This window comes from Brassica oleracea, chromosome C4, assembly GCF_000695525.1.
Source record: "Brassica oleracea var. oleracea cultivar TO1000 chromosome C4, BOL, whole genome shotgun sequence".
Classification (NCBI taxonomy): Eukaryota; Viridiplantae; Streptophyta; class Magnoliopsida; order Brassicales; family Brassicaceae; genus Brassica; species Brassica oleracea.
The window spans coordinates 51329267-51341955 of NC_027751.1; the positions used below are offsets into that span (position 1 = coordinate 51329267).

The 12689-nt window shown below is 33.7% G+C and overlaps 3 protein-coding genes across 6 annotated transcripts in view; 1 reads left to right on the top strand and 2 right to left on the bottom strand.

Annotated features, from left to right (window-relative positions):
- The window catches only part of LOC106340857 (probable protein S-acyltransferase 2), a 6393-nt gene extending 5354 nt beyond the window's left edge, over positions 1-1039 (bottom strand). For both annotated transcript variants that reach the window (XM_013779684.1, XM_013779685.1), the window contains exon 1: positions 657-1039. In XM_013779684.1, coding sequence (XP_013635138.1) covers positions 657-770 — 114 coding nt within the window. In that variant the 5' untranslated portion in view covers positions 771-1039. The remainder of the gene's footprint in view (positions 1-656) is intronic.
- A 3697-nt stretch (positions 1040-4736) lies between these two features.
- Positions 4737-6829, top strand: LOC106336689 (chaperone protein dnaJ 72). 3 transcript variants are annotated; one of them, XM_013775604.1, is made up of 4 exons: positions 4751-5309; positions 5728-5797; positions 6266-6344; positions 6541-6829. In XM_013775604.1, the coding sequence occupies exons 1-3, from the start codon at positions 4912-4914 to the stop codon at positions 6326-6328; spliced, it is 531 nt and encodes a 176-aa protein (XP_013631058.1). In that variant the 5' UTR covers positions 4751-4911; the 3' UTR covers positions 6329-6344; positions 6541-6829. The 3 variants fall into 3 exon arrangements, with proteins under 3 accessions (XP_013631059.1, XP_013631058.1, XP_013631057.1); XM_013775603.1 differs by lacking the exon at positions 6541-6829 and having other exon boundaries at positions 4753-5309; positions 6266-6530; XM_013775605.1 differs by lacking the exons at positions 5728-5797; positions 6541-6829 and having other exon boundaries at positions 4737-5309; positions 6266-6530.
- Positions 6830-6947: 118 nt separating this feature from the next.
- LOC106336688 (calmodulin-binding protein 25) lies at positions 6948-7856 on the bottom strand. The gene has a single exon (XM_013775602.1). It carries the CDS (start codon positions 7729-7731, stop codon positions 7048-7050), a length of 684 nt encoding a protein of 227 aa, XP_013631056.1. The 5' UTR covers positions 7732-7856; the 3' UTR covers positions 6948-7047.
- Positions 7857-12689: the final 4833 nt, after the last annotated feature.

Sequence of the window (12689 nt, forward strand, 5' to 3'; positions counted from 1 at the left end):
CCTCATTAGCCCAAGAATAATAACTAATCAAGTTATAACCCAATAGCCCAAGAAGAAGAGATATGTAGAGAAAAATGGAGAAGGATGAAGAAGTGTGTAGAAGAAGAATTGTGTAGAAGAAGAGAGAAAGTTATGGAGTTAGATATTTTGAAATAAATAATAATTTAGAGAAATCTAGAACTTGTTGGAGTGTGCTCCTCCACTTGTATAAATAGGGGTGCTTAGCACCATTTGTAATCATCCCACATAAATAAAACAAAGAGAGAAAACATTTGTAAGAGAGAGTTCTCAAAACAAAATCTTTGTAAACCCTTTCCAAAATTATAAAGAGTCTTCTTCATAAATCTTTTAGTTGTCTAATCCCATCTTCATCTCATAGATATTGGGTAATTTTCCCAACAGGCATTAGTCTCTATTTTTTTTTAAAAAATAACAGAAATACAAATATATTCCTAAATTGTTTGAAAAACTTATTAAAATTCTTATTAAATGTTTATGGCTTCCACAATCTCATCACCGGTCCTGTTAACAAATCAGAGTTTGCTATCAAATCAGTTCCAAGCATTATATTTTAGGAGAGAAAATGAACCCTAATCCACCAAACTCAGCTTCCAATACAGAGCATCATCCGTGGCTTGCAAGAAAAAAGGACATACATTGTTACCGGGCCAGAGTTGGTAGATCCTCTTGGGTTTAGGATCCTGAGAAGGAAACATGGTCTCGTCGTTGGAAGGAGCATTGTGGACATGACCTCTTCTCTTCCCCGCCATTACAATATTCTTCCTTTTTCTTCTTCCTCAAGCCTCAGACCTCAGCGGCCACGACGTAATCACCATTTTCTCCTTACGCCTGTCGTCGTTTTCACGGCCAGTGAACGAAACCGGAGATTTCAAATCGCTGCCGCCGGTAGCTTGGCTTCTTTCCTCCTCCTCCTCGCCTAACTCTTATCTCTTCCCTGTTTTCTAATTAAGGTTTGTTTCAAAAGAAATGGTTTCTCTCTCTTCCCTGTGTACAGCTTTTTCGTCAATACCAAAATCGATTCTCTGTTACATCCTTAACATAGCAAGAAAAAAAAACATCCATTTGTAATCGTTCTCTGATGTCTCTCCCGCACGCGCCATTTTCTGTTTCAACTGTCTTTTTTCAGTTTGTATTGAGTTGTCTTAAAGTTGTTGTCGGAATTTAATATATATATATGTCGTCCCTACATTATGATGATCTTATACTTTGTCATAGAACTTGAAAAAGCTGAAAAAGGGACGTGGAAATATTCAATAAGCTTGTTTTATATATAGTACGTAACTAGTCCCACATTGATAGTATTATGTACTATCTAGTATAGATTATACTGTATAATATAAAGAGATAACTGATGTATCTATACAAAAACGTGATGGCGTTTGTGAGTCAACCAACCCATGAGGTAATCACTTCTATGGTTTTTAGTTGATCCTGATCAATATTGAAAGTGAGAGCATCCATATAAATGTAGAAACTAAAAGCTTCACCGTTTTTTGTTAACCATGGTGCTTGCAATGCAAATCATGCGCACGATTCCACAAATTTTAGGCTTGTGTGGGTTTAATGACTGTAAGCTAAACTAAGTTGGAAGAGTTTAGTAGACTTCTTTGGACCATGTGGTCAAGTTGTAATAGGACGTCAACATGTTTGAGTTTCATCGATGCTGTTATATATGCGAAACCAAATTATATTATTTTTAGATATTTAGACGGATATGGATCTTATTTTCGGTTTATATATTTGGACAGAAAATATTTGTGGATTGTACTTTTCAGAGATTAGCATTGACTATTCATGTATTCTTTTTTTTTGAGCAACTGAATAATTCATTAACTAAAAGCGTTTTGGGCTTAGACCCAGATTGTTACAATATTGTAAAGGCAGGCTTTGGCCAAAGAGTTTTCATGTCCATTACTCTCTCTAGAGATAAAGGAAAATTTACAGAAATCAAATGAAAGTGATAGAGATTCGATATACGCAAGAACTTCATAGAGGTTCATCGGTTTGGTGATCGAATTTATGGCTCTGATGGGCGATAAGAAGTCTGATCGAAGCTAGATTTTGGTGATGCCAATGTGTAGAGCGTGGGAAAGAGCTTCCCTAACCGCTAGACCTTCAGCTATTAGGGCAGATGCCACAAAGGATTGGACTTGGCAACCGTTCGATGTCGTCAGGAGAGGGTCTGAATAGAAGAGCCATGCAAGTCCCGCCATCTGTGATTTCTTCTTCCACGCCGCGTCAGTATAGCAAGTTACCATGTCCAACGGAAGGGATTGGGGATCTGATGGGAGTTGTAGAGTCGGGGCTTTCAGTTGAGGAGATTCTTGCGTGAGTACCCATTCCTTAGTTCTGCCTATTCGTGTATTCCATAAGTCTTAATCTTACACTATTAAAAGGAGAATATGAAGCTCTCTTAAGCTGTCCACGTCAGCGAAAATATTCGCAACCAATCATTTGTTCATGTCATCATGAATGTTAAGTTGTTGGACCACGAATCTGTGTTGCGTAATAGGCCATTTAGCTTTAATGACCCATTTGTTTTGCCATCTTCTTACTTCAATCTAATTTTGTTACGACGGACGTCTACAGAAGACCTTCCAGAACTCACTGTCTTCCTATCTCCTCCGTATAACGCATGCGACAGCCATAATGACGAATTAAAGCTACTTAATTACTCCTTCAAATAAATCGGCGTCTAACTCTCCACATCTCTCTTCTTACTCAATCATAACGATGCCTCCTCAAGCAAAAAAAAAAATCTACTGCTTAGATCCTCAAATCCATTCATAGCTTTATGGCAAATCAAACGGCAGTCACCACCACCCAAGCTCTTCTCCACTTTTCTTCAGTAAGGTTTCACCAGAACCTTGAGATTCCCAGTTGCTTTTTAAGCTAATTCATTTATGGGAAGCTCGCAATAATTCCAAAGGAGGCATCCTTCTCGGCCTTGAGATGCTGATGATTGTTGAAGAGGTACGTATCCATATTTCAATATTATGCTTCCGATTTCATACACATCTCTGATTTTTTCTAATAGAGAGAGAATATGTTAACAAGATTTTATCCTGAAACTCAACACCTAAGAATTTTTAACGTTAAGAGATAATTTTTAAGATTAGTTAAATAAGTGACCATCTGTGAATATGTTAATGGTTCTCAATCCCCTAGACTATATTTGCGAAGTGATTTTGCCACATGTCCTCTCTACAATCCATTTCACAAAACAAATATGATATGGCTACTGAAATTGATGACATGACTTCCGGAAAAATATGACATGAATAATTTCATTTAATGTTGATTTATATTTTTGGCAAACTTATTAGAATATGGTAATAATTCATATATTACATTTAATATTGATATTTCTTTTTGGTAATTTTTTTTAAAATATGGTAATAGCTCATACATCATCTATAAAATAAATATATTCATATATAACATTTCAAATTTCGAAATGTTATTATTTTTGTATAATTATACAATTTGTATTACTAAAGCTTTCAAAAATTTCTACAATTTTTTAAAAAATTAAATATCTAACCGTAAAATCATTAGTTTCTTATATATCTACAAATTTTATAAATATTGTTTAGGCTAAATTTTTGATAATTATACAATTTTTATTAGTTTTATGCAAATTGATTTAATATATATCAAATCTATATTAAATATTAGTAGTAAAATAGTAAAATATATAATATTTAATAAATTTATTTTTAAATATGCATTAGATCTAAAAAATTCCTTACTGCACATGGTGCAGGAAAACACCTAGTATCTTTTTATGTAGTAACTAAGTACAGAATTGTTCATATTGAAATCTACTACATATTTCACATTTTTATAACAAATAATTATTATTATTATTTTTTTTCACATAACAAATAATTATTTACAAAATAATAAATACCAAAAAAGTTTAATATTGAAAATAAATTATGGCTTCAAAACTTAAAGAATTGCTGAATCATTTTATTGGTTATCAAAATTTACAGATTTAAGTATTCAAAATTATTACACATTTATAAAATTATATATTTATATGAAATAAATGTTATTTACCTATGCTTCAAAAAATAATTCAGAATCAATCAGACGATATATAAGAAAATATATAATATACATAAGATGATAGAATTTTATTTTATTTTATTAAATGTAGTGTATTTTAAATTTTAAGAAAGATTTAAACATGGTTACGAAAATATTAATAGAGACATTTAATATGTTAACATAAATTAATGATATTTCAAACAAATAAATATATTTTTGAAACAAATAAATGATATAATATTAAAAAACAATCTTAATTTTTTTTTAAAAAAAATTATAAGTTTAATATTTATAGACAAACAAATCGTGCGTACCGTAGTAGAATCTCTAGTCATCGTAAAAAGAAAAAAAAAGTTAGATCTGAGAAGGGAAATAAAGAAAAGTCAATTTTTAAGACCTTGACAAGCTCTTCAGTTAAAGACAGTAGATTGAAAAAAGTCGAAAATAACCTTAAGATACCTGATTAATCCACACCGTCCGCTGAAAAGTTGTAAACTAGAACACGAAGAGGGGCTTAAAATTATTCAAGAGTCCTATTTGTCCAATAGGCCTTGGCCCGTTAGAAATAGTCCATGCGGGTTCTCCAACATGAACATTTTTTCGGTAAAAAAAAACTGGTGGGGTGTTCTGTCTGAAGGAAGCGGCCATTGAAGCGCCACGAAGCCTCTCTCTCCTCTCCTCTCCGCTCTCTAAAAACAAAAGAGGTCCTTTTTAACCATTCAAATCTCCTTTTCTCGAATGCTCCCTTCACGAGCCCAGAATCACACACACACACACGAAGCAATCGCTCATATCAATCTCAACTGTTTTCGATTCTGATTTAGGTTTTCGTCAATGGTGGATCATTACCAAGTCCTCGGCGTTACCAGAAACGCGACGAAGCAAGAGGTCAAAGAAGCGTTCCGGAGATTAGCGGTGAAGTACCACCCCGACAAGCACGCGCAGTCTTCCGACCACGTTCGTCTAAACGCAACCGTGAGGTTTAAGCTCGTGTCGGAAGCGTACGAGGTGTTGAACGACGATCGCAAACGCGCGTCTTATAACGCTGTGAGCGATTCCGATTCCTTTCGCCGTACCGGCGGTTCGTATAGCAATCCGTACGGAAACCGCGGTTACGGTTACGGTTACGGTTCGAGGAACCGTGGTCAAGGGTCGAGTTTCTGCAGCGCGTTTGAGTCGACGTTTCGGTACTTGACTACACGCGCGTTTCTTCTTAACCTCGCGTTGGCTGGGTATGTGACAAACGACCTTTGGCTTCATGTTTTTTATTACGTTGGTGGTAATTGTATTTGTTGTAATTGATACGAACTCCTTGTGAGATGAGATCACTGCTTAGCTCTGACTGTTCATAGTATTTTGCTAAATGATCATAATCAAAGGCGGTCATGTGCATGGTTAGGCTTGGGATTCGTCTAGGCCCTTAAAAATTTTTAAAAGTGTTTAATGTGTATTAGATTATTCAGCCTCTAAATTGAGTTAAAGAATATATGCATTGATCATTGAGTCTTCAATATGTAATTGTTTCAAGTCTCATATGATTTGATGGTCATATTCATATTATTTTAGCCAAAGGTTTTGGTTCTCATAGTGTAATTATGTGACTGGTTCTTGGTTTGATCTTATTTGAGTTCTTGTTATATATCTTTCCAGTGGTATGTGCTTTGCCTTTACCGCGATTGATACAAGCGGGGAAACATTATGGAAAATGCGCAACTCCGGGGTGAGTACCATAATGGCCTGTTTTGATGGTCCTGTTTTTTTTTAATTGTTGTTGGATGCATATGATTCAGAATGTAGTTCTTGTGAGGGTGATGATACTGTCTCATCCGTGCACATCTAGTCTTGTCACCATAGGTGTGCATAATTAGGCTGAAACAGTCGATAATTGTAGCAAATAAGCCCCCCATAGGTAGTTTCTGAGCTAGGGCCTCCGATATTATCCACAAACTAGCCATCTTGCATATGCACACTAGGTAGCTTTAGAATGACGAAGGCGGAGCATTTGTGGCTTAATGAGAGAATAAATAGTAACCTATTTGCTCTTTGCTACATATGGAACCATACATGCTAATGTGAAAAATATTCAAAGCATTGATTGATTATTCACATCGTGAGAATTAGAGGAAACTGTATCTTTGTTAGTAAACCTCGAGTGAGTGACAAAGAGTTTGCATATGTTCTTTTTCAGAAATCATTCGAAGAAGCGATGGATTCACTTGAGAAAACAAAGGTACATAAGGATGAAGGGTGAAAGAAAGGATCCAGAGGTACTACCAAGACTTATACATTTATATATTTTTTTAATTTGTGTAAATTAAAAGTATAATAGCTAAAAACTCACTTTTTATTAATCGATTTATGAGAGTTAATACTTGCACGCAATTGCATTTGAGTGCATAACAACGGCAAGCAAAGATGGGATGTCCTAATAAGAACAAATAAAACTTTTGGCTTTTGTATCAGTAATGGGGACATTATTGTAGTGGTGGGTAACGTGTTTGATTGTCTTATATAAAGATGGTGATAAGGTATATTCCCTACTCCACTAAAAATATCTGATAGTTCATTTTATATAGTTTATTTTTTTCATCCATGCGAAGAAGACTCGGAAAATTATCAATCAATGGGTAGATTACATTTAATTTCTAAACAATTCTTTAAGATGATTCGATGAACATGTATTGAACTTTAGATATTCACTTCACTAAACCCAACAAACCAACCCCAACTTAAATTTTTTTTTTACCTCATTCAATTTTAAATCACTCTGGCTCGAAGATCATTCAATTTTTTTACCTCATTCAATTAGCATAAAGATCTAAATAACTAAACTAAATTACTAATCCGCTTATATTACTTAAAAAGTCAACTGATTAAGTACCAAAATCTATGAACAATATCATTCATAATGAGATGCATAGTAGTTAAAAAAAGAGTTAAAAAATTTACAAAAAAAAAACTTATAAGGAATCACATAACTTTCCACGACTCAAGCGTCGGAAACGTTGGGTAAGGATCAAACTCCGCGGCTGAACCACTCTCGTTCACCGTTGCATTGGCTTTCACCGAGGGTAATCCCACGGTGTTTTCGCTACCGGAAAAGATATTTCCTACAACGAGACTCTCCTGGTGATGGTTAGTTAGAAATGCTGATGTGTCTAGCGTTGGAACCGCACCAGAAAGTATGTTAACGAGCCTATGCGGCTCCGGCTTGACGATGGGAGTGAAAAGCACCGAGGAAGAAGCATCGTTGTTGATGCACTTGGCGCCGGTCACTTGCTGAACCATCTGGCGGAAGTTGGACGGATCCGCGGTTATGAACGTGGTCTGAGGTTTCTTGGAAGGGCGAGAGCGGCGGCGCTTCGTGGCTTTACCTTCGGCGAGGATGCAGTTATGCTTCCTTTTAGCTCCTCCGGCGACGACTTCTTGACTGGATCCACCAGAGACATTAGAGGAAGGGTTATAGGAATCGAAGAAAAGGGAGGGAGGGAGAGTATGTGGTGGTGGTGGTGGTGCTGAGACGGTGTTATGGAGAGCTTTGGCGAGCAAATCGTTGTCGTGAGAGAAGGTATCAGGAAGCAACCATGAATCCACGTTGAAACCTTGTCGATACAACCAAGGTTCGACGCTTGCTACCCCCTCCGAAGTCACCATAACTAAAGCACAAAAGGTGGAAAACAAAGAGAAGGAGAAGATAGTATGCAGAGTGCAGAGAGTTTCTTCTAGAAGGAGAAAGTACAATAATAGATTATAGATAGAGAGAGAGAGAGAGAGAGAGAGGTAAGAAATGAGAATGGGGCCGAATAATATTTAAATAAGGACAGCGTTTAGAGAGAGAGAGAAGCGATGAAAGCGCGTTGAGCGGAGAGTGATAGAAAATGACCGAACATGGGTTTAGCTCTTTACGCTCCAAGAGACCGTGGACAAGACTAGACACGCGGTACATAATCAGTGAGTATCAATCTTGCGACCAAACGAGTGGAACAAAGTGAGATTATTATCAAACGGGCGGCCATTTTATTTGATTTTTTAATAGACTTGATAAAATGCAGACTGGTGAAAAAATCTTACTGTAAATGTGTGTAGCAAACTAAAGCTGATTATTTATAAAAGTGTGAAATGTCAAAAATATCAGAGTTGTTAGCTATTTATATTCAGTTAATATAATTATTTGGATTGATAAAAAAAATTTAACATTTTGAAATTCTTGTAAAGAGGATGAAACAACTATTAACGATATTGTGGCGCTGTACTGATCATTCGATATAATTCGTTTTCAACTAGTCGTGAGATTTTTTTTTTCTTGAACAATTGAGAATCCATTGTGCGAACCTAGCTTTCGAATTATTTCCCTCTATCACAATAAATGTTCTTTTGGTGGATAGTTTTTATTCGAAATCTTGAAATTTAAATGTTTTTATGATATTCATCTGGACCTTACGCGGTGGAGATCATGCAAAACAATGTATAAAGAAGAAAAGTAAAAATTAATAAGAAGAAGAATCAGGGTCAATTTCCAACGGCTGACTCATAATTAAATGTTTGTTGCTCAGTGGGATTATACCAAACGACTTAGAGAAAAATACAAATCGATCGTTATCAGCTTCGGTCTTTCTTTTGCACCCTTTGAGATATCAATAATCTACGTTAGAGTGGTCGAATAACCTTGGGCAAAGCACTAAGAGGGGTGTATTGAATTGTGGATTCTAAAGTGTTTTGGTTTTGTTTTAAAATTCCTAGTTATTTAACTAATGATTTCTAATTTTTTTCTCAAATATTGTGTTATTGAATATGACATTTATCTAAAGTCACCACAAATCACTTGCAATCCAGTGTTATTTAATTAACAATTTATAAAAACTAAATCAAATCCACTGTTATTGAAAGACACACAATTCTGAAAAGAAAAAAATAACAAAGAGATTTGAAGCAAACTTTTTAATGATTTTTAGTCAAAACTAGCGTAATACAAATCACACATTTATACCTGTTATTTGACAAAACCCAAAACCAATATAAAAAATTGGCCAAAGAAATCGATGATCCATATCTCAAACGCTACGACTTCACCACAATCTCTCCCAAACCAGTGTCTACATCAGAAAATTTCGCTCTCTATAACTCTCTGTTGACCTGAATCTCTCCCCCACTTTTTTCCACAAGTACGACAATGACGATGAAGCTTCTGCCGCATTCGTCGATTCCTTATCATGATTCTCAAACACGTTGCTTCAACTCTCAAAAGCTTTAGGAAGTATTATGTGAGATTGCTCCAAATATGCAAGCTAAAGTAGTAGACTGGATATGTATTTTGATTGAACAGAGAAGAACTTCTCTGCTTCAACTCTCAAAAACTTTATGGGATGTTTTAAGAAAAACTAAATAAATATGATAGGCTTCTTTTGTTTATTTTTTTTAATTAGGGTTAGATAGGTATATATATATCTGTGTATATAAGATCACAAACATGGGAAGAGGCTTGCAAAACTAAGGATAGAATAGGTGCATCAATCTCTCTTTTATTTATCAAAGTAAGTATTCTTTTCAGTTTACTTGGTTTCAGATTGGTTTCATTATTTTGTGTACTTGTCATGAGTTTGGATGATGTTTGTCTATGAATTTGAGTCTTTTACAATCAATTTAGAACTTGTTAATTCATTATTTTTAGATATGATGTTACAAAGACTATAGATTAGTTAGTTTGGTTCTTATAATCTCTATGGTGTTATATGACTAGTTGCCTTACAAATAATGGGAGATCCTAAAGACATAAAAGGTAAAGGTCATTCATGGTCTGAACCTGAGCACAAGTTGTTATTGAGGTTACTAGTGGATGCAATCAATCAAGGTTTTTGTGATGCCAATGGTAAACTCAAAAAATTGATGGTCGAATCCAGAATACTTACAACTCTACAACAAAAGGTTGGATTTACAAAACCTATAGTCAGTATAAAAACAAGATGAAGATCTTGAAGTCTAGGTACCAAAGCTTTGCAATTGTTTTTTTTTTTTGTAGTTTTGATTTTAGGTGTGACTCTGAAACCAGAAAAATCAGAGCAGATGATGAAGTATGGAATGTGTATATACACGTGAAAAATATGTGATTCTAACAGTCCTATCAATTTGAAGAAAACGAGAGACAAGTGATAATGATTTTGTCCATGTGATAGATGATGTAGAAGGAATAATACACCAACAACCATTTGAATATCACGTTCTTAAATAATTGAACAAAATAGATTAGTAAATATCAAATGATCTAAACCACTCTGAAATTTAAGAAAAAATCTCACCCAAATCTTTTTTCTTTTTTCCAAATCTCACCCATATAAATGCTATTTTAGACCAAATCTCTTAAAACTCCAGTTTTTCTCAAATCCAATGAAACAATTAAAATCCACGATTCAATACACCCCGCTAAAGCTACAAAAATAACATAGATATAGGAGACATTAACCTTTGTTTGCTTCCTACCTTTTCTGAGTATACTATACTTTCGCATAACAGATGCTAATTAAATAACCAACCATAGGCGTTTACATCAAAAGATATACATGTAACCATGCTTGATTATTTTATATTTTATGCAGACTCTATTATGTTAGTATTCATTAATACTGGTTAGTCTTAAGGTTTATATTAAAAATATAAGATAAATATGTCTCTATTTTAAAATGTCATTTAGTTTTATTTGAACCAAAAAATGTCATATTGAATTTTCTAATATTTGAACTTCTTTATCACGGTGCTTCCTTCGCTCATGTTACTTTAACAAATGTGTTTGTATAGGTTCTATTTGCGTTTTATATTAGCTAATCCAAATTTTACTCCATGATTTATCCAGTTATGTAAAAAATAACTATACGGACCACAAAATAGTAGAAAGAAAAAAATCGAGACAAGCATGGAATTTAAAGCATTTTGTTTTTCTTGACAAAGTGTAACTAGAGTATTAAAGCAGGCTTTATTCAATTAAAGAAGTGGAAATTCAATTATCCAAAAAAATAGTTGACTTCATTCTGCAATAAATTATATATTATATAATATATAATATTAAATTTCAATTAAAAATACGGTGGATTCTAGTTGGGTGATTGACATCTTTATCACAACTAGAAGAATGGGATGATCATTCCGTTGATCACGTAAATTTGTTATTGGAACAAGAATTCACTACTATTCGATGACCACCATTGAACTCTTCCGGGGCTGGATGATGGATCATTATGACCACTCGTTTAAAATTCAATCAAACTGTAATACAACGGCATCGCTTTATTCCGTAATTTTTTATTGGTTCATTGTTTACACTTTTTGTTGGTATATGCCCATCGTAAGTGAATTACTTTGTTGGCAATTTTCTGTAATTTATATAGTAATATTCTAAACGACTCGAGGACTATTCAAAACAAACAAAAGAAGTAAAAAAAAAAGGTTGGTCAGTAGACGCCATCAGTGATGCCATCAAATTTAGAGGATGTAATGATGAGGCGATGATGACGGGACCCCAAGCATGTGATGATTGATGAAGCGGTGGTGTCCTTCATTCTCCACGAAAAGATCTTTTTATTACTTTATCCACCAAACACACTGACATTCTTCTCCTGTCTTTCAACTCAGCTTCATTAATAGACCTTTTATCAATAATTTACACAACATGAGTTTTGCTAGCAATCAGTTTGAGACTAAAATAGTGCTCCTTCTTCTTTTCAAAATACAAGAATTTTTAGGATCGTGCGTAACTATTAAAAAAATTTATTTTTATCTTAAAAAATATCATTAAAATATAAATTAAAAGTTATTCAATTATTCATAAAACAGACTACAAAATATCATTAGTTACACAGTTTTTGATAAAGTTAAAAAATACATTGATATATGAATATCTATTTTAAAACATCAAAAACTCTTAAAACATCGTATATTTAGAAACGGAAGGAGTATTATAAACTAATCATAATTAATAAAATACTAAAATATAATAATGATTTGAAATTTAGATAGTGTAATGCTATCAACGTTAACCGTATAAATTTATGATTTATAATAAACAAGTTGTAAACTGTTTTTTTTTATCATGGAATACAAATTAATGGAATAACATAAATGGAATGTAGAAGAAAAAAACATAATTAGATCCATTATATTCATTTTTCATCAAATTTATGGTAGACTAATATATTTTTTTTTTTTGCATTTTATCTATTATGGAATAAATCATTCTAAATCATTTCATTCCAAATATTTGTTGTAATCTAGTTGCAGCATAATGTTCTCAAAAGGTAAAAAAATCTTTGCTTCAATTTTTTTTGGTTCAAAGATTTCTGACTGTTCTTTCTAGGGGTGGGCGTTCGGATATCCATTCGGATTCGGTTCGGATCTATTCGGGTTTCGGATTTTTGGGTTTAAAGATTTCAGCCCCATTCGGGTATTTCTAAATTTCGGTTCGGGTTCATTATATACTTCAAATTTCTCAAAATCTATAAAACCAAAAAATATATTACATATAAATGTGTAAAATATGTCAAAATACCTAAAACTAACATTTAACATTTAATTGGTTTGATTTGAATATTTGTATAGAAAATCAATAGAATATTTCAAGTATTTTG

Bases quoted from the DNA above. Each gene is read 5' to 3' on its own strand.
- LOC106336689 (XM_013775604.1), top strand. From the start codon at position 4,912: ATGGTGGATCATTACCAAGTCCTCGGCGTTACCAGAAACGCGACGAAG. The intron at 5,310-5,727 runs GTATGTGACAAA...ATATCTTTCCAG, and splicing joins CTTAACCTCGCGTTGGCTGG to TGGTATGTGCTTTGCCTTTA. The intron at 5,798-6,265 runs GTGAGTACCATA...GTTCTTTTTCAG, and splicing joins GGAAAATGCGCAACTCCGGG to AAATCATTCGAAGAAGCGAT.
- LOC106336688 (XM_013775602.1), bottom strand. From the start codon at position 7,731: ATGGTGACTTCGGAGGGGGTAGCAAGCGTCGAACCTTGGTTGTATCGA.